This window comes from Pectinophora gossypiella, chromosome 19, assembly GCF_024362695.1.
Source record: "Pectinophora gossypiella chromosome 19, ilPecGoss1.1, whole genome shotgun sequence".
Classification (NCBI taxonomy): Eukaryota; Metazoa; Arthropoda; class Insecta; order Lepidoptera; family Gelechiidae; genus Pectinophora; species Pectinophora gossypiella.
In genome coordinates, this window is record NC_065422.1 from 11,784,524 (window position 1) to 11,804,459 (window position 19,936).

General features: G+C 36.7%; 1 protein-coding gene across 1 annotated transcript; it reads left to right on the forward strand.

Annotated features, from left to right (window-relative positions):
• The first annotated feature begins 22 nt into the window (after window positions 1-22).
• On the forward strand, window positions 23-17,271 carry LOC126375720 (uncharacterized). The gene is made up of 5 exons (XM_050022818.1): window positions 23-159; window positions 5,084-5,183; window positions 5,884-6,123; window positions 8,941-9,076; window positions 16,343-17,271. The coding sequence occupies exons 1-5, from the start codon at window positions 131-133 to the stop codon at window positions 16,492-16,494; spliced, it is 657 nt and encodes a 218-aa protein (XP_049878775.1). The 5' UTR covers window positions 23-130; the 3' UTR covers window positions 16,495-17,271.
• The last annotated feature ends 2,665 nt before the right edge of the window (window positions 17,272-19,936 follow it).

The following is a 19,936-nucleotide window of genomic DNA, read 5'->3' on the forward strand; positions in this document are numbered from 1 at the left end:
CCGAGTTTATTGCTCCGAAACGAAGCGCGCGCGCATAAACCAGTGTACGCGAAACCGGCGTAGTGCGCACGAGTGTCTTAACGATTTTTTAATCACAATCGAATTTTAAGAGTTCTGTTTCTTCGAGAATATGACTGTGGCTACGGTGCCGTATGACACGTAAGTTTTTTCGCCTGTGGAGTTTATTTGTTTTCATCCGACAGATTTATTTTATAAATCGTGTTTCTTTTTTAAATTCACTGTGATAGGCTGGATTTATTGGATAGACTCGGAACCTGAAGTATTCGTTAGAACTTTAACATCAAGTCTGGCTACAAGTTGTCGGCTGCTTGCTACTCTTAAGAAAGGGGCGTGGGCGTGATCAGTCTGTAATGTAGAATTCTAAGGCAAATATTTGACGAATAGCAACCATTTTTTTATTTTACTATCAATTATTATTGTTGAATACATACATAAGATCACGCCTATTTCCCGCTGGGGTAGGCAGAGACCACGGAGTTCCACTTACTACAATCTTGACAAACCACCTTCACTCTCATCAAAGACTTCATGCATGCTCGCCAGATTAGAGTACTCTCGATCTGGGTTTTTGTTAAAACATCTTGGATCGTTTTTATACTTTTAAAATTATAATTGTAATCGTTTAGAAGAAGATGACTTGTTTACAAAAAAACATTTTTTTGTTGTGTTTTGGTTGACGTTTGAAATACTTAAACGTTTCGTAAGACTGATTTTATTTTTAAATAATTATAATTATAATAATAATTAAAACAGTTTATCACAAAATAGTATCTTATGCAGACCTAACCACATATTATTACTTTGCACAAACGTAGGTCTTTCGATCTGAAAAACTCTTTCACACATTTTTTTTTCATTTTTTTACTAGCGCAGATCGTACCACTGCTGGATAAAGGCCTCCTTTCTGAGCTTTCACTTCTCCTTGTCCTGAGTGATCACTCTCCAAACCACGCCCAGGTCGTCTTTCCATCGCTTTAAAAAACAATTTTTATATTTTTCTGTAATAATAGTTTTTTTATTTGCGAATAAATTATTATATTTGGAATACGTGCAAAAACTACACTGTTCATTGCATGTAGATATTGCATCATTTAAACTGAAAGCAAATCAGGATTTCTTCGAATCGTTTGCGCTATCAGAATCTGTTTTTGTGGAAAACAATTCAGGATTCTTTCGAATCATACGCTTTATCAGAACCCGTTTTTCCGATTAACATAGTTCACCTGAAAACAGTACCTATGTAAGTAGTTACCTATACATATAGACCACATCTGTTTCTAGAAATATCTCTTCCTACACCTGTAAGTGTTATAGTTTTAAAACACACCCTACATCATGATCTCCTTAGCGTTATCCCGTTTTAAGCGTTCCGCTTACCTAACCTGAAAATTTGACCGGTCGGGTTTTATACAGAAGCAACTGCCTGTCTGACCTTCCAACCCGAAGGGTAAACCAGCCTAATACAGGTTAGATCACATACCTCCGTAACGTATTTATCGGGAATGATTTGCCTCAAGATGTTTTCTTTCACGCTTTAGCACGTGATAATCAGAACAAATTCGAACATCATTGCTTTAGGCCCGAGCTAGGATTCGAACCTACGACCTCAGAGTGAGAGTCAAGCTTTCTTCCAACTGGGCTACCACGGCTCTCAATCATAAAACAACACATGAAATGAAATAAATAAAGCTGACGATAAAGTTGTTATTACTGAAATTATTACAATTCTATTGCGGTTTCACGACCAACGTGATACATTATGTCTTTAATTGTTTTGTTATTACAGCAATAATTTTATAACACAGATAAGAGTTAAATTTTGTATCTGAATTATTTCGCAATAACTCTACGTACTGGTGATAAGTTCTTAGGTAAACTTACTTAATAGTAATGTTGCTGATAAGGTTTTGTCATTATTACTTTCCCAATGAATTCTGTTTTATTGCATCCAATTTTGGTTTACCCGAAAATATTGCTGATTCGGGTTGGTCTCAGATTGTCTAGGTAGCAATATGACTATATTCAAGACTATATCAAATAAAATACTATATTAAATAAATAAATATCGCAAAGCGACTTGTTTTAAGTTATTCCTGACATTTTTTTATCCGGTGAAAAAAATAAAAGGACGAATGATAGGAAGCTTAATTAAATAATTGAGTGAATGAAACAATAACTAAGGCAAATCAGAAGGTAACTAAAGCAAACCACAACAGAAGAATAAAAATCCCAGAATGACTTGTGTACAATCTCTTTTAGCGTAGGTATTACGTCAATATTCCAAAACCACACCCACAAACTCCAATTCTTAAAACGAGAAATCTTAAAGTGCCTATATAACAAAACAACGGATCCCAAAATGTTTACATCCCAAATAGAACACATACGTCACTTGGCGAGGGCTCAAATACATGAGTGCTGAAATAATAATTATAGAAAGCTTTTACCAGCATGATAATGATACTTTCTATTTCGTCTGTTCTCATTAGATGGATCGTCAAATGATTTTTTTTCCCAATTGTTCGACGATCATGTCGACAATAGGACCCCTGGTATTCTGCCTATGATGGATAATACTCAATGCAGACAAACCTGCAGACATTGCGTTTCTAGGTGTGAAGAATTGAACCCCGGACATTCAGATCGAGACACCAGCGTTTTTGCTACTAGACCACAGAGGCCTTTAGATAACATGAAGTAGGCATGAAGAGCTGAAATAAGTCGCTCCTTCTTAAACATCCAATCCAGCATAGAAGTTCTACATTCCACGGTAGCATAAACAAATAATATTATCATAGAACAGTATATCGGAAATATTTAAATAACAAAAACAGATAAAGCGACGTGTTATATCGCCAAGTGACAGTTCCCATTTTTATAAACACACGAATGTTTACAAAACACGTGCAAGCGCTTGTCACAACAAGCGTAACTGATGCGCAATGACACAATTGCAGTGGTCAGCTAAACATGATCGTTCTAGACTGGCGTAGTTGTGCAAAACGTCAAGCGTTTGTCTTTGTGTTTATATATAGTACGTTCATAGCTGACATCCGTTCCATGCTATTTCTAAAAAAAAATATAAAGACAATATTTCTAAAATATATCGGGCGTGTAGAAGAATTCTTTGCTAAAATGATAAAGAAACGGAGCTAACAACACACAACGACCTCCGCGGTGCAGTGGTAGAGTGCTAGGCTCACAAATCTGAGCTGTCGGGTTGGAATCTGGATCCTCAAAAACTTGGGAATGCACATGTATCCACCCTAATAGATTTCACGAACGTGAATTGTTTGTTTGACAATCCTAAAACATCGTTTAATATTAGCTTTCGACATTTGTCGGGCCTTCATCTGAGACAAACCAAATAAGTCACGTCAGAAACATAGTTTCGTAAAAAGCACCTGATTTCACTAGATTGCCGTCTGGCTTATTCTAAAACTAAAATGGAATTAAAATTAAAACATTTCTCTTAGACAAGTTCCTCTGCTAAATTCTCCTTGCCCCTCAAAACTTAGGCATGACCCGCGAAGAAAGTTACCGCAGAATATTTTTATTGGAATTCCTCTTGACATCTTACACATACTTGTCCGAGTCGGATCCTAGTGGGTCGTCAAGGACCCTCCGAGATAACGGTGCAATAAACATTTTTATACCTTCGTGACGTGCTATGGGTTTTTTTTGGTAGGTGGACCGCAAAAGATCTCGGACTTATTAAAATAGTCGATCAGATAAAAATGGAGATTTCAAGAACATAATCCAATGAAATATTTATTTATGTATTAAAGCATAACTTACAAGCTACACATTCCTCATGCAGACTTATAAACAAAACAAGTCAATATAACATACACAAAAAGTGAACAACAAAAAAGAAATCGGATATGCAAACACATTAAAAATGCAAACCGTAAGAAATATTATTAATTTACGCTTAAGATCCGGTTTTAACATAATATAAGCGTATGATGTTATTTCATAAATCATATAAGCGACTTTAATTTAATTCAACAGAATCAACAAAAGCAACTAAGCAGGTCTCTGACACACGTAAATAATGTAAATTCGATAACATTCTCCATCCTGCAAAATCATTGAGGCATCTAGTTACCAAATTGGACAAAAGAGATTTGGGGGATTGGGGGGTTGACCTACTTGACCGGACCACCGGACTAATGGAGAGCGCAGATGGCTCTCACTCGGTACAAAATTTAATACAACAAGCCTGTGGGTGCGAAATTCAGAGCGTCGTCTGAAAGGATTATATTTGAAAGAATTGATCGACTCTAGTAGACCGACAGCGATATCTGCTAAATGAGGGAAATCGTCGACCACGCCGGCGGAGTCACTATCGGGATTATGAAGTGGATGATGCGGAGTCTTTGGAAACAATGTAAATTAATAAATGAACCAAACAATGCAAATCGGTTTCGCGTGCCTTACTGTATAGTGATGTAAATTCATTGCAATAGAAATTTACTTGTGACCCAGAAATATGAAATACAATAGTAGCTTTAACCATGAACGGTTTCGTAACAAGTAATAAATTATCGTTATAAACCCAATTAAAACGATTTAACGGTTCAACAATAACAGGAATAGCACTAAGAAGCTTATGATTTGATGTTTTAGGTACATTGAAAAGAATCATGCTAATTAGCTATTAGCTAGAATAATGTTGTATATTGTCATACTTTTTAGTACCTAGTGTAATATAAAGATTTCGTAATAAATTCAATAGATTCCTCAATATGTACTTAAATAATCCTCGTTCTTCATTAAATTTGAAAACGATTCCACCATTTTGCTGGTTTTTGCACTATTTCGGTGAACTTTGCCTGTCTTTGTTTTACTTTCATTAGCGAATTGTCTTATTTAGGTCAATGTAACATTTTTTGTCAGATTTTCTTTTTCTGTACTTCTACATAAAACTGATATAACAGATCTTTTGTTATTTTATACCTGCCTTCGACAGTAATTTCAATTCTGTTACGTTTCTGACTACGTACATAATACCCTTGGATTTCGGGTTGTGTAATGTGTATACGTACGTCTGTTGCAGGATGTCTACCACATCGGCGCGGTCGGAGTCGCTGTTCACCAAGTGCTGTTGCTGCATCCCTCTCAGAACTGGCTGCTTCATATTAGGTTACTTAAATCTTGTAAGTTTCGTTCACTTAATGCTAAGAATAAGAAACACTACTACGTATAGAACGGCAATTTTCCGGTCCTCTGCAGCGACTAAGCTAAGTTTACCTAAGCCCCCCTCGATCTTACTTTAGTCTTTAATCGTATGGGCATCAGACGTCACACATACACATGCACGTGTACGATAACGTCAATGTGTAGTGTTTGTGTAAAATGATGTTTTTTGTATCAAAAGTCCGGGGTGTGTTTAAAGTACAAATCATATCATTATTATATATTTTATACGTACATAATTTTGTCGCTGATAAAACTTGCGTATAACAAAGAAAATGAATCAAGATTCCTTTCAAGGCAAACACTTTTTACTTTAACAAGGTCTGGATTTTTATAATAAGCCATGAATAATTCTTAACATTTCTTATTCACTATGAGGTAAGATTTAATGAAAGTGTAAATCCAAAGTAAAGTCTGCCATTTCTAACTCAGTTTTTACGTGAAATCTTGATGATGTGGGATTTAGGTCAATAGACCATGACCAAATTGGATTTGTTTTATAGTTATCCGAATAAAGAATATTTCAATTTGTATTAAGTACCTAACTGCTTAAACAGGGTATGATACCATACAATTTTAATCAACTTTTATTCAGTACTTTTAAGAATCATAAACATAAATTTACTGAAAAAATATACAAAAACGAAATATCTTCCACAGGTTTTCAATACATTCCACACCCTAGCTCTTCTAACCCTGACCACCTACATCGGAATCTCCACCCATGGGTTCGACCACTTCGATGGTGAACGTCCCAGGGAGATAGCTGATCAGGTCCCTGGTGTCGAGTCTGTAGAGAAACCGTTCCTTAATCAGATTGGCATCCTTCTGATGGTGGTGCTGTGTGCCAATGTTGCCTGGCTCATGATTAATGTGGCTTGTTTGGTTGGACTACATAAGGTGAGTTGGACTTTTTTCTTTTTATAACAGGATCGGTCTGCGTTGCAATGGCTAAGCAGCTTAAGCCATCAAAGGCTTTAGGGTCTCGGTTTCCCAAAAGTGATTTTTGTAGGGATACCTAAAGCGATGCTTACCTACTTATCACATACCTTAAATAGAAAAAAATATATTAAAATATTGTGACACTTCAAAGACGTACTACAATTTTAAAACAACACAATACAATAGAATTTAAAACCATATAAGTAATCTATTACCCCAAAAACGTGAAACGAGTGGGTAATAAAAATAACTAGGCTGTGTAGGTCACAGCGTAGGAGCAATAAACAAAATGTGTTGGTGAATAGACGACGCGGATTCAGAGACGGGTCCTGGAGATATAGAATATCCGTTGGGTAAAATAACAATTAGTGTAAGTACTTTTGTCTACTCTCGTTGGTTTCTTTTTCTTCTTCTTTTAATTTTACTATCTTCTGCTGTAATGTAGGGCTCGAACAACAGATTTCCACTCCTCGTGATCTTTTGTTGCCTCCTATGACATGCCGAGAGTTTTTACGTTATCGGTCAACCCAGCGTCCCCAAAGATGATGAAGAAAGAAAGGTATCAGATTATTTGTTGGTTTACATATTGTATACAGGATTCAGGGTAAGCCTGAACCCAATGGTAGAACCATTGGTAGAACCATTGGTAGAACCATTGGATTGGTAGAACCAATGGTAGAACCATTGGGTTCATCATCAATCAATCATCGGAAAGAGATAGAGAGCATACCCCGCCCCGCTGCTCTATTGCGAGTTGGTCGACGTGTGTAGTGGGTTCAACTTAAAAACGATATTATTATATCTATCCCGACTTCAATTTGTATGAAAATAAATAGTAAACCAATTTAAACTGCCTCATCACGGACATATTGACGCCGTGTTTGTCGTCCTTCAGCTATTAAAGTTGCATTGACGTTCGTTAATCGGTAAGATTTTATTTACGTCAAACTACTGAACTAATGTTTGCCAAAGTTGATCGCAGGGGAGACAAAGGTGGTTGCTAGAGAATAATCTCCCCTGGGTCCACACCTGTGAACGGACGACGCAACTCGTAATGTGCTGGACTAAGGCCAGGGTCTTTATGTGGGATAGAGCATCCATTTTAAGTTCTCTGCAAGTATTCTGTTAATGTTTCCCTCATCTGGTCAGTGCAGCAAATTCTTCGTGTACTCGTAAATTATTTGTGGGTAAAAAGAACTTATGGCATATTTTATGATAGTATGAAAATCCAAAATTTCTGTACGTTCAAAAATTCATTGAATGAATGAATTCCCTTCTCCTTCCATTTCTTATCCCTTTGATGATTTTTTCCCAATCTTTAGTTCACTTCTGTTAATTTCGAAGTTATTAACATGCAACTGGGATATCTATAAATCGGGTTTTGTGTTTCGTTAAGGAACCAGAAAAATAATTAAAATGTTTAAATGAGTTGCATCCAATATGAGACGTAGGTACTTACACTGAAAATTTATATATATTCAACTTATATTTTTTTACGCAAGGATTGGTTTCCGGTTTTAATGTAAATATAATTGATATAAACAAAACCAAGTACTTAATTTAAAATAATTAAAAACACAATGTGCTAATTCCTGTAAACACCATCTAATTTTATTTTAAGTTATATCTGTCATTTTCTTATCCGCTGAAAAAGAAAGGGACGGGTAATCGACAGGCATAAAATTTATGGAACACACGTCAATTTTAAGCAGAAATCTAAAACAACCGTCTAAAATTTTATATTGGCCAATAACCCGACAGAATTATATTGACAGCACACGTCAAACGGTTTGCATGCCAGCGAGATACCTTTTTAATTCGCCCGGGTTATTCATTCATTTACTCATTCTTCCTAAAATTCAGAGCTGTCAATCATCCGTCCCTTTCCTTTTCGGCGGATAAGAAAATGACAGGTATAACTTAAAGTAAAATTAGGAGGTGTCTGCAGAAATCGGGGCCACTATGTGGCCATTATTAAGAATTCGCGTATTTTGGATATAAGATCATTCTGTAGTAATAATGTGGACAATAAATTCATAATTGAAAGTTGACTTACTATCGCAAATGACCTTTTTTGCTAAGATAACATAAATATGTTAATAACACAAGTTAAACTTGGTAATCACGATTTTTGTTATTACTTATTAATTTAATTGAATTGCTACTTATTTTTGTCAAAGGGTTAGTTTAGCTGTTCAAAGGGGAAATGCCGCCAGTCTTTTGGGCACTTTGCCTCGGTGTGATGCTTTGGAGGAGTATTTCAATTTGTAAGGAATTGTATATTATTCTGTGTTTGTGGATTTTAACAAATAGTATTGCTACTTAAGTAACAGTTTCCAAATCATAACTAATTCGTTGTTCATATTTTGATTACTTTACGTATGCACCAATTCCATTATCGCGTATTCTGCTATGGATAAACCCATCAGGAACTTTCATTTGATCTGTCTGCAGCTGTGTTTTTGGAAATTTTATCCCATAAAATTTTTTTAATAAAAATACCTAGCTCCGACAACCCCATAAATATAGTAGAAATATTCAATTCTTTTATGTATCATACAAAAAAATTTACATGCACTATTCATTTTTCATTCAAAATACCAGTAATAAAAAATAACCGAAAAAACACTGGAATACCCTTTGTTACAGACTTAGTGAATACCCATACTTCCCAGAGCTTTTTGGCGACAAAGGTGTAACGAGTATTCGATGTAAAAATTCTAAATGTATAGAGAGATTCCATTTCAATCATTCATGTAAATATTTCTTCTTCAGAAACGCCCAGGCCCCATCAGGATCTACGTTGGCTTCGCTACTGGTCGTCTGCTGCTGTCCCTAGCGGGCTTCGTCTACCTCGTCATGACTTCCAGTGCCAACACCCATACCATTGTCTCTCACAGTGCTGATATTGGTAAGTTGAATACATACGAAGAGACATAGTCTCCTGACCATAATGCCTGAACCCAGAGCCATAATAAATTAGAATAGCTTTTTCTATCGTGTGGGTTGTGAGGTTAATTACTAACCTCATCAACCCTGGTGTCAGGGTTATTATTGAGCCGCCAAAGGCCCCTGACATGGCTCATGTAACGACTACTTACTTAGATCAGTAAGTAGTAACCGGGACCAACGGCTTAACATGCCTTCCGAAGCACGGATCATCTTGCTTTTGGACAATCAGGTGATCAGCCTGTAATGTCCTAACCAAACCAGGGATCACAAAGTGATTTTTGTGATATGTCCCCACCGGGATTTGAACACAGGACCTCCGGATCGTGAGCCCAACGCTCAAACCACTGGACCACGATGGCCATTAGAAGCTGAAAGTTAGCTAATTTGATACGAAATCCTAAGATGCATACGATTAACAAAATGGTGACTGATCATCCTATCAGCCTATCGCCTATATAGTCCATAAAGTTAGTAAGGGCACCATCTCTATGTCGATTCTTACGACATTCCCGAGAAGATAAGCAGTTGAACGTGTTTTGTTTTTAATTCACTCCGAGTCCAGTTACTCCAGTAGCAAGTGGTAAGTTTTTGTATTAGCCCCTGCGGTATTATCGCCATATTGGCTTTTGAATGTTTAAAAGGTATAATAACCCAGTCATAGAAACTGGTTTCAACAAATAATTAATTCATTATTGTTTTTAAAGCTTTATCTGCGTAAACAGCATTACAAAAAATAAACCCACTATGTAGATTTCTTTTTTGCATTAATCCAAAACATTTATTTATAAATTATTATTTTCGAAACATCTTCCTCGGCCATTATTTTCTATAAAAGGAACTAAAAACTGGTTTAATAACGAGCGTGGGTTTTTTAGATTCGTAAAACGACGAAATAATATTCTGTCTGTATTAATACCCTGTACCAAAATAACGATGTTTTGAAGGATATTTTGGACTTTAGGATATTTAATAAACAAAAATTAAACTTCATATAAACAGATATGCCTATTTTTCCGTACTTTTTATTTGAAATACCGAGTTCTTTTTCATAAATATTATATCCTACCATTCATATCCGCTTTGAGGAGTAAATTCCATTATTTGATGGATTGTGTAATGAATGTCAAATAATTCAATGGCAGTGTTATCTATCAATCGAAATTGAGCAGTCCTTATAGCGGCGTTTCATTGCTGAACACAGACCTCCTCTTAGTTTTTTTTTATGTTCCTCCTTTGTTAGTGTGTGAATTGTTTTTATCGTAAATTAACGGCCTCTGTGGTCCAGTGGCTGACCGTTGGACTCACGATCCGGAGACCCTGGGTTCGAATACCGGTGGGGACATATCACAAAAATCACTTTGTGATCCCTAGTCGGATTAGGACATTACAGACTAACACCTGATTGTCCGAAAGTAATATGATCCGTGCTACAGAAAGCACGTTAAGCCGTTGGTCCCGGTTGCTACTCACTGATGTAAGTATGTAGTCGTTACATGAGATGTCAGGGGCCTTTGGCGGCTCAGTAGTAACCCTGACACCAGGGTTGGTGAGGTTGGTATTCCACCTCACAACCTACACTATATTAATTCAATAGTTATCTATATAACCAACTGTTTAAAGAAAATCTGTCCTGAACAATGAATGCATTTTGAGATTTGCTCAAAACACGAAAAATTGACACTTTTTTAATATCACCAGCAATCACAATATCCGTGCTTCCCGCATTCAAAGCAGATTAGCGCTCGTTCGTGCAAAGCCTCGCTTACATCACACATAATATCCGCAACAACAGGTTTCATTTGCAAAGTGCCTATCAGTCTTTATGCGATGTTGTGGGGCCATTACTTGGGTCGTGTCCATGCGGTATAATTCAGTAGTGGCCATTGTGCTTGCTCCTATTGTCCGCTATGGAAATGGCCTTGAAAGGCAGTTTGCGTAATTACCGTGGATGATCCTATGTGGCAATTGAGTAACTGCGTCTGTCTCTGATGTTCGGATGTCGCTCTGAAGGGTTATGTCGCATGTTGTCGAGAGTTCAATGACACGTCTGATAAAAACATACATTTAGGTAAAGAATGATGCTGATTTGGACAAAACTTAATTTTATTAATATAATATAGCCGCCTTTTATTTATGCAAGCAATGAAAAGATAAAGCTAGTTTAATAACTGTAAAAGTTAATTAAAAATGTTGTGAATGCCGGAATCGAAATCATTATTATAGATCTTTTTTAATAATATAGGCTCAGGTTGGACCACAATTTTACCTGATGGTAAGTGACGGTGTGATTTTCACTCTAGTCTTGAAGACTCCCAGATTATAATGAGGTGGAAAACCAGACGACGGCCGGCAAGCAGTTCCAATCCTTCGCCGTGCGCATCAAAAAGGAAAAAGGCGAAACGTTTAGTGCGGATTGGTGGTATATCCACAACATAAGCGGCTGAAGTTTAGTTTGGCAGTTAGGTCCAAACCCAAGATCACAGATCCCAGGGATCCCGTGTAGGATGTCTAGAGTCTTAAGTCCGAGGGCTTCACCTACGGACGCGAACGACATTGTCCATTTAGTGATTGATCATTGTTAACATATCAATGATAATTCCATCAAATGTCATAATATTCTACTATACGTCTTCTGAGAATAATGCTTATTCTAAGTATTTCCAGGCCCGTTCGTTGGGCAAGTTCTAGGCCTTAAAGAAAAATATTTTTATAAAATGTATTTTTACCTTTTTTGGAAAATAATTATGTTAAAAAGGAAAAGTAATTATACTGGTACTTGTTAATTACTTCTTCATTAAGCTAAGATAGATGACAGACTGATTCTGCTTAAGTAAGCGGACTGCGGAAAAATCGCTAAACAAACGGAATAAACTGGCTAGAGCAAAGAAATAAAGTAAATGCGAGAAATTGAACACTACAAATTGGATACTGAAACTGGATACCCAAGAAACACCCGCAGTGAAACAAATAAAAAGACTTACTGTTTATTTTCGATTCAATCAAGTTGATCCAAATGGTACAGAAATATTCTACATCCTATAATTACGTAGGTACCACAGCTGTTGGACTTATTTAAAAAAAAAACTTTCTTCCCCCATTCATTAACCATTCTAAATTCATACCATAAACAACCAAACCCCCATTAATTATCCTTCCGTTCCGTTCTACACACTTTCCTACATCTATTATAAAAAAAAAAAACTACAGAAATTGTCATTCGAAATCGTGACTCTAAACGGTATTTAAATGATTATTTGATTTAAATATTAAATATGTAGCAACTATATGCGGTGTTGAAAAGTTTATTTAAATATTTTAGATATTTATTTAAATATATTAATATATCAGACGTTCCTTGAAGTTATAATTTGACTTTGAATATCAGGCGAAATTCTGTAGTTCTGAATATTCAGATCAAAATTTAAAGCTAAATCATCTAGCTAGGCGAAACTCTGAGTCTAAGATAAGTTGGTTGCAAACTGAAACCAAATTTTCAGTTGGCAATTTATTGGTTTAGTGCTACTAAGGTAAACGCTCCTATTAACGCCACCCAAAAATCGACATCGTTTACCGCCACCTTTTTTAAATTGCGGATATTTTGAATTGTGTCCGAGATAGAAAATTGATTCAAATGTCAAAAGATACATGTATTAATTGACCATGAAACGAACATACCCCTGAGCGTGGGCAACAACAGTCTAATTTGTGATTGGTCTGTAAATGTGCAGTGTCCGCGCAAGCAACGCGCTCCATACAAGCCACTACTGAAATGCATAAGCATACAACATTTTTTTCTTAAGGTTTTGTGTCCGATGAAACATATTTTTCTTCATTTTAGTAATTATAACTACTTGTTAATACGTTTAAGAACTGAGAAAGCATGCTATATTTAATATTTGTGTTAGTTTTAAATGATTAATTTGAGTTTTAAAATGTGGCGGTGATAGAAGCATACATTTGCAGTTTGGTTACTATTACCGCCACCTATGGCGGCGATCGATATTTGTATGATATTTGTATTTTTTAGTTATTTAAGGTAACATGCCCAATCATTCATAATGTTATCATCTTATTTTATAGTATGGTTCATGAACTATATTAAAATCTATTAACGCCACACATTTGGTGGAATTCAAGTATCCTGTGCTGCATATAAGTTAATGTATTTTTTTAAGAAATGTATGAACAAGTAGTTGAAGTAGTTATGAATTTCTAATTTAAATACTTTATATATTTATTAAAATATGCTTTGAAACTTGTTATTACATACGTAGCTCTCATTTTGAATATTTATTTGTTTTCTTAAGGCTAATTTTTATGTGGCGGAAATTGAAACACAGAAATTACATACATGTTTCTATTACCGCCACCATAGATTCCCTCTTATGATTTATAGACAGGGTGATGCATTATTTTTCGGACTGACAGAGACGGACGGACAGACCGAAACGGACGGACAGATAGAGACAGACGGACGGACAGGGACAGACGGACGGACAGAGACAGAAGAACAGACAGAGACAGAAGGACAGGCAGAGACAGACGGACGGACAGAGACAGACGGATAGACAGAGACAGAAGGACAGGCAGAGACAGACGGACGGACAGAGACAGACGGATGGACAGACGAACGGACAGAGACAGACGGATAGCAGAACTTCTGAGAGCGGGCGGAACGCCAATACTCAAAGCCCTCCAGAGGCTCTTCAATTCCGTCATATTTCAGGGCAAAACGCAGAGGGCATAGAGCGGAAGCGAGGTGGTCCTGTTCTTCAAGAAAGGTGATAAAGCCCTACTGAAAAACTACAGACCTATCACGCTTCTGAGCCATGTCTACAAGTTGTTTTCGAGGGTCATTACGAATCGTCTCGCTTGCAGATTTGACGACTTCCAGCCTCCCGAACAAGCCGGTTTCCGAAAAGGCTTTAGCACCATAGACCACATCCATACGCTGCGGCAGGTTATACAGAAGACCGAAGAGTATAATCTGCCACTTTGCTTGGCGTTTGTGGACTATGAGAAAGCCTTTGATTCGATCGAGACCTGAGCGGTGTTGCAGTCTCTTCAGAGGTGCCAAGTGGACCATAGGTACATCGAAAAGCTAAGGGACCTCTACCAAAATGCCACTAAGTCAGTTCGAGTACAGAACCAGAGCTCTAATCCGATCCAACTGCAGCGAGGAGTGAGACAGGGAGATGTCATCTGTCCGAAACTGTTCACTGCTGCATTGGAGGATATTTTTAAGCTTCTGGACTGGAAAGGATTTGGCATCAACATCAACGGTGAGTACCTGACGCACCTTCGATTTGCCGATGATATAGTCCTAATGGCTGAGACCCTGGAAGAACTGAACACCATGCTCGAGCATCTCAGTAACGCATCCCAACGAGTGGGTCTTAGCATGAACATGGCAAAGACAAAAATTATGTCCAACGACCATGTCGCACCCACTCCAGTTCAGGTTGGGAACATTACACTCGAAGTTATAGACCAGTACATTTACCTAGGACAAATAATCCAGTTAGGTAAGTCCAACTTCGAGAAAGAGATCTCTCGTCGGATCCAACTCGGATGGGCAGCGTTCGGGAAGCTGCGGAATATCTTCTCGTCCAAAATACCAGTGTCTCAAGACGAAAGTCTTTGACCAGCGCGTGTTGCCAGTGATGACCTACGGCAGTGAGACGTGGCCGCTTACTATGGGTCTCGTGAGGAGGCTCGGTGTCGCTCAGCGGGCAATGGAGAGAGCTATGCTCGGTATTTCCCTGCTTGATCGAATCAGAAATGAGGAGATCCGCAGGAGAACTAAAGTCACCGACATAGCTCGGAGAATTGCAAAACTGAAGTGGCAATGAGCAGGACACATAGCGAGGAGAACCGATGGCCGCTGGGGCGGAAAGGTTCTGGAGTGGCGACCACGTGTCGGACGACGCTCAGTGGGTAGGCCCGCTACAAGGTGGACCGACGATCTGGTGAAGGTGGCGGGAAGCCGCTGGATGCGGGCAGCGCTGGACCGATCGTTGTGGAGATCCTTGGGGGAGGCCTATGCCCAGCAGTGGGCGTCATACGGCTGTTGATGATGATGATTATTGAAAACAGTTCGTTTACAGTTTTTGTTGGAACGCTGTCTTTCAAACTAGGTGAACCTGTATTTTGAGAGACAGTGCCTTCCCAATTTATGTATCTATTAACTACATTAACAGTGGTAAAAACAACTTTTTTTTTAAATAAAGTATTTTATTGTACCTGAATAGTTGGTTAGATATCTCGTTGGCGGTATTCGATGCAGCAAAGGCGGTAATAGAAAGAAACCGCAATTTATGTGGCGGTAATAGAGGAAAGTGAGTTTTCGGACATAAAATTATTTTTTATCCAAAATATTCACTCAAAATTAAAAATTATTGATGTATTTAGCAGAAGACAGTCATAACAATACAAATAAAATAAATAAGCTGCACTAGCAAATACAGAAGTACTTAATTTCTGAGAGGTAATCAGAGCATAGCTTAACCTGGCGGTAATAGGAGCGTTTACCTTAAATGATTTCTAAGGTTTATTCGCCCAGTTTACGTTGAAATTGAGTCTCCTAGGCCAATTTGTCTTCATTTTATAGGTACCTAATAAAGTAGAAGTAAGAAAGAAAGAAAGTTTTTTTTTTTAGTAGTAGTAATGTAGTGTTTTTTTATATAAAGTGCGAGAATCTTTAAAAGCAGGCCACTTTTTAATTATCTGATATAGCTAACAATTCATGACAAAATCCTGCACCTGTCGAATATTAAAACAACACATCGTACTATTTATCAGTTTTTTCAGGCCAAATAAAACAACTACCTCTAACATAACTGTACTTATAATTTACAACAATAAAGGATTTGGCTGTAAAAACTATTCTGTTAAAAAAAATTGTGTGGGTGGCAAAATAATACTCAGTGTCTATACAGGATGTTAACGACATCGTAACGCATACTGAGGAGGATGATTCAGACCATGATTCTGAGTTGATATTAAGTGGAATTCCCTGTCGAAAATTCATGAAAATTTTAGTGTTTTAAAAAATATTATCAGTTCTATACTTTAAGACGGAAAATTCTACTTGATATCAATTCAGAACCATGGTCTGAATCATTCCTCAAAGTTTCCGTTACGACGTCACTAACAAACTGTATATAACATCGGCAACGGAAAAAATATTTTATAGATATTTGATGTCTTATTTATTACTTTTCAGGTCTGGCTGCCTATTTCATCTTGGTTTACTACATCTACGCTGTGCAACTTGAGAGGGAATTAGAAGACCGACCTGAGAAACCAGAAATCACCAACGACATTGCCTTCATATATCCCACCAAGATCGACAAACAAAATCTGGTCATTGCTTAGACATAAGATGCCTTCCTTAGTAGGTTTTACGTGGGTGATATTTTAATTTAAACCTGATATTAATAAATCCTGCTATTTACATTACGTTTTGTAACGACTTAACCTCCAAATACTTTCAAGTGTCATATTGTTATTAATTTTAATATTCGAAATCATTTTGTATATTTTTTCACGTTTCATTGTTTCGTTCCTCATGTCTTTTTGGCAGTTATATATTTTTGGGGTTAAAGTCAGCACTTTTCTAATTACATTTCCGAAAACAATTTGTTTCGGTTTTATTTATTTATTTATTTGTTGCATGTCACATGTTTTTTTTGTTTATGTACTAAATTGACTGATGTTACTTATTGTGATACATATTTCGAATTAAATTGATTTTTAGGCATTATTTAGTTAAATGTTAGGCAGCATTTTAGGTGGTAATAATATTTTCATTATTTGGTTTTCAACGATATATCCTTTTAATTCAACTATTATTCGATTTCATCTTTATATATGTGTCGTTTAACTTAATCTTATTGTTTTTGCGTTTTATCCTTACATTATAAAGTTGCGTTATAAAGTCAGTCAGAAATGTTTGTAATATTGTTAAAACGTACCTATTTTATGTGTTTAATGGAAACAGTATTTCAATTTCAAAGGACTTATTAATTATGTAATTAATAATTTATTTGAATCTCAATTTCATAAGGTGATTATAAAGCATTTTTGCGTTCCAAAGGGACTGAATAGGAATGTAGTAGATATATTTTATGTGAAAATAAATATTGATTAATACCTACTTACATTTTATTTTTTATAACTTCAATCGACGTTATACAAAAATAGGAGTTGTTCGCTGCATAGACCTATGCATGTATTATATTTTTTTTAAAAGAGTGGGCAGATCCATGAATATTCGCAATACAACTTTTGATAAGAAGTCGGTTAATAATATTATGATGAACCGTATGGTGATTATCACATCACTCATTAATTAGTGTATTTTTTTTGAGAATATTAATAATAAATATAATTTATTGAGCACACGGGATACCCAAACACAAACAAAAAAAAAGGAAAGGCACAACAGGCAGCCTTATTGCTAAAGTAGCTATTTCACTAGTAGGTATTCTTTTTTGCAATTTTTGCTCATGGCTCACTAACAGCCATATTATGGGCATAACCTCTCTGTCGGTTACGACATGCCTGAAGATGAAAATAGAGTAACATCATAACATAAGCTTACAAGTATATCCCGATTGAGGTTGTGGGAAATAAGTACCCACACCTCACCGAGCTTTCTGTTAGACCAACGTGATAGGTGGTGAGCCGTATCGTCGTCTGTTAAGGTTGAGCCAACTGTTGTCTTGTGAAAATTGAGCAGTATATTATATATAATATTCCCAGAAGAGGTTGCCTTGTTGACAAGATTGTGGAAGTTAGGCGTAAGGCCGAGGCGGATAAAATATGAAAGGAACTTGGGGTAAAAGTTATTTATATATTAGGGGACAGAGTAAGCATTGATTGGTTATTCACTAGATTCTTATTGAAGGTCACACTGGCAGGAAAGATAAATACTTATATAGGGTTATTCATACCTGTATAGGTTTATCGCGTCGGTATGTCCCGGAAATTGATGCAAACTGTCAAAAAACGGAAAGTAGCGTATTTGGGGCATATTCTTAGGAATGAAAGATACCAGCTGCTTCAATTAATTATGATGGGCAAAATTGAAAGGAAAAGACGTCGAGGGAGGAGGAAGAAGTCATGGCTGCGGAACATCTGCGAATGGACCGGCGTTACAACCGTAGAACAGCTGTTTCGTCTTGCTTCTGACAGAGAAGAGTTCTCAAAGCTGACGGCCAACGTCCAGTAATGGACAGGCACTGGAAGAAGAAGAAGATAGGGTTATTAGAGTTTACACGATCCAGTAGTGGGGCTTATCACCATACGGATTATTATCCATCTTAGGACTTGGTATCAAAAGTGACTGCTAGTTGTCGTCTGATTAATTGTTGCTAGAGTCAGCATGCAGAGGCCTACATACTTTTGTTTATAATATGAATATCATTCTACAGTTTTACTAAAATCATCAGGGTTTCTCATGTTGGTCATACACTTCACTTCAGTAAGATATACATATGGTTAGTATATCTTACTCTATGTCGTACCTACCGACTAGGAGTCGAAGTGGTCGCCATGGCCATCATAATCTATGTTAGTAAACAGGTCAAAAACCTTCAGTCGCATAATGTACAATGCACATTATACGACTGCAGGGTCAAAACAGAATTATAAATATTTGGTATGTAAGTTACCCCCACCGGATATGGCGGAGCAATGACCCACATAGAAACAGTCGAGCCGGTCCGCGATCATGCTCAGGATGATGTACTATAGAAGAATTTCTACAAAACTTAAAATATAAGAGAAAAGGTAAAAAAAACTGAAAACTAATTATTCATGCAAACATAATTCGTCACAATGAACTACAGAGCACAAATATTGACCAGACGTGTGGGTAGATGGAACTGTGTTCATTGCCATGCCATAACAACCCTCCCTATGCTACACAGTGAAACGTCTTGCGGGATTTAATTAGAAATGGTTCTAGCGCTGTTATAAGGAAGGCTCTGTTTATACGTTTAAGTACCTATAAATACAAGGTGTTAGTGACATCGTAACGAATACTGAGGGGGATGATTCAGCTCATGATTCTGAATTAATATCAAGTGGAATTTTCCGTTGCAAAATTCATGTATTTTTTAATAATTTTCGATTCTACACTTTTCCGATGGAAAATTCCACTTGACCTGAATCATCCCACTCAGTATTAGTTATGAAGTCACTTACACCCCGTACATGTACCTACCTACATGTAGCCATACTACGAGTATGACTGAGGGAGTTGATTCAGACTACGATTCTGAGTTCGTATCAAGTGGAATTTCCTGTCGGAAAATTCATTAAAAGGTTAGTGTTTTTTTTATTATTTTCAGTTCCAAAATTCCACTTGATGTCAACTAAGAATCATGATCTGCATCATCCTTCAAAGTTTTCGTTACGATGTCACTAACACCTTGTATGTATCATCTGCATATGATGCAGATGATGAAATGTAATGTAGAACAGTAATGGGGCATCTTTAGAACAATAATGATAAATAAAATCTGTAACATAACTTAAGCTCACGAATATAATTTCCAATTAGGCTAGTCTAGAACTGAGCACCCACGCTTCACCTGAGCGTTCTGTTAGACCAACGCATGGTGGAGTATGCGTACTCCACAATATTATAATAAATTATGTTTCAGTTGACTAAATCTAGTATATAGTATGTATTCTATAGATTTTTAGTTTTTGTGTGTATGTACAGAGTACATTCATGTTCATAATATCATTTAAAACTACACTGTTTCATAAAAATAACACATGAATAGCCATATGAACTTTATTGGAC

What these genes read in the sequence shown, in the direction of transcription:
- LOC126375720 (XM_050022818.1), top strand. Translation starts at nt 131, where the DNA reads ATGACTGTGGCTACGGTGCCGTATGACAC. An exon ending in GTTTGGTTGGACTACATAAG is followed by an intron (nt 6,124 to 8,940) that starts GTGAGTTGGACT and finishes TTTCTTCTTCAG; the next exon opens with AAACGCCCAGGCCCCATCAG. An exon ending in CTCTCACAGTGCTGATATTG is followed by an intron (nt 9,077 to 16,342) that starts GTAAGTTGAATA and finishes ATTACTTTTCAG; the next exon opens with GTCTGGCTGCCTATTTCATC.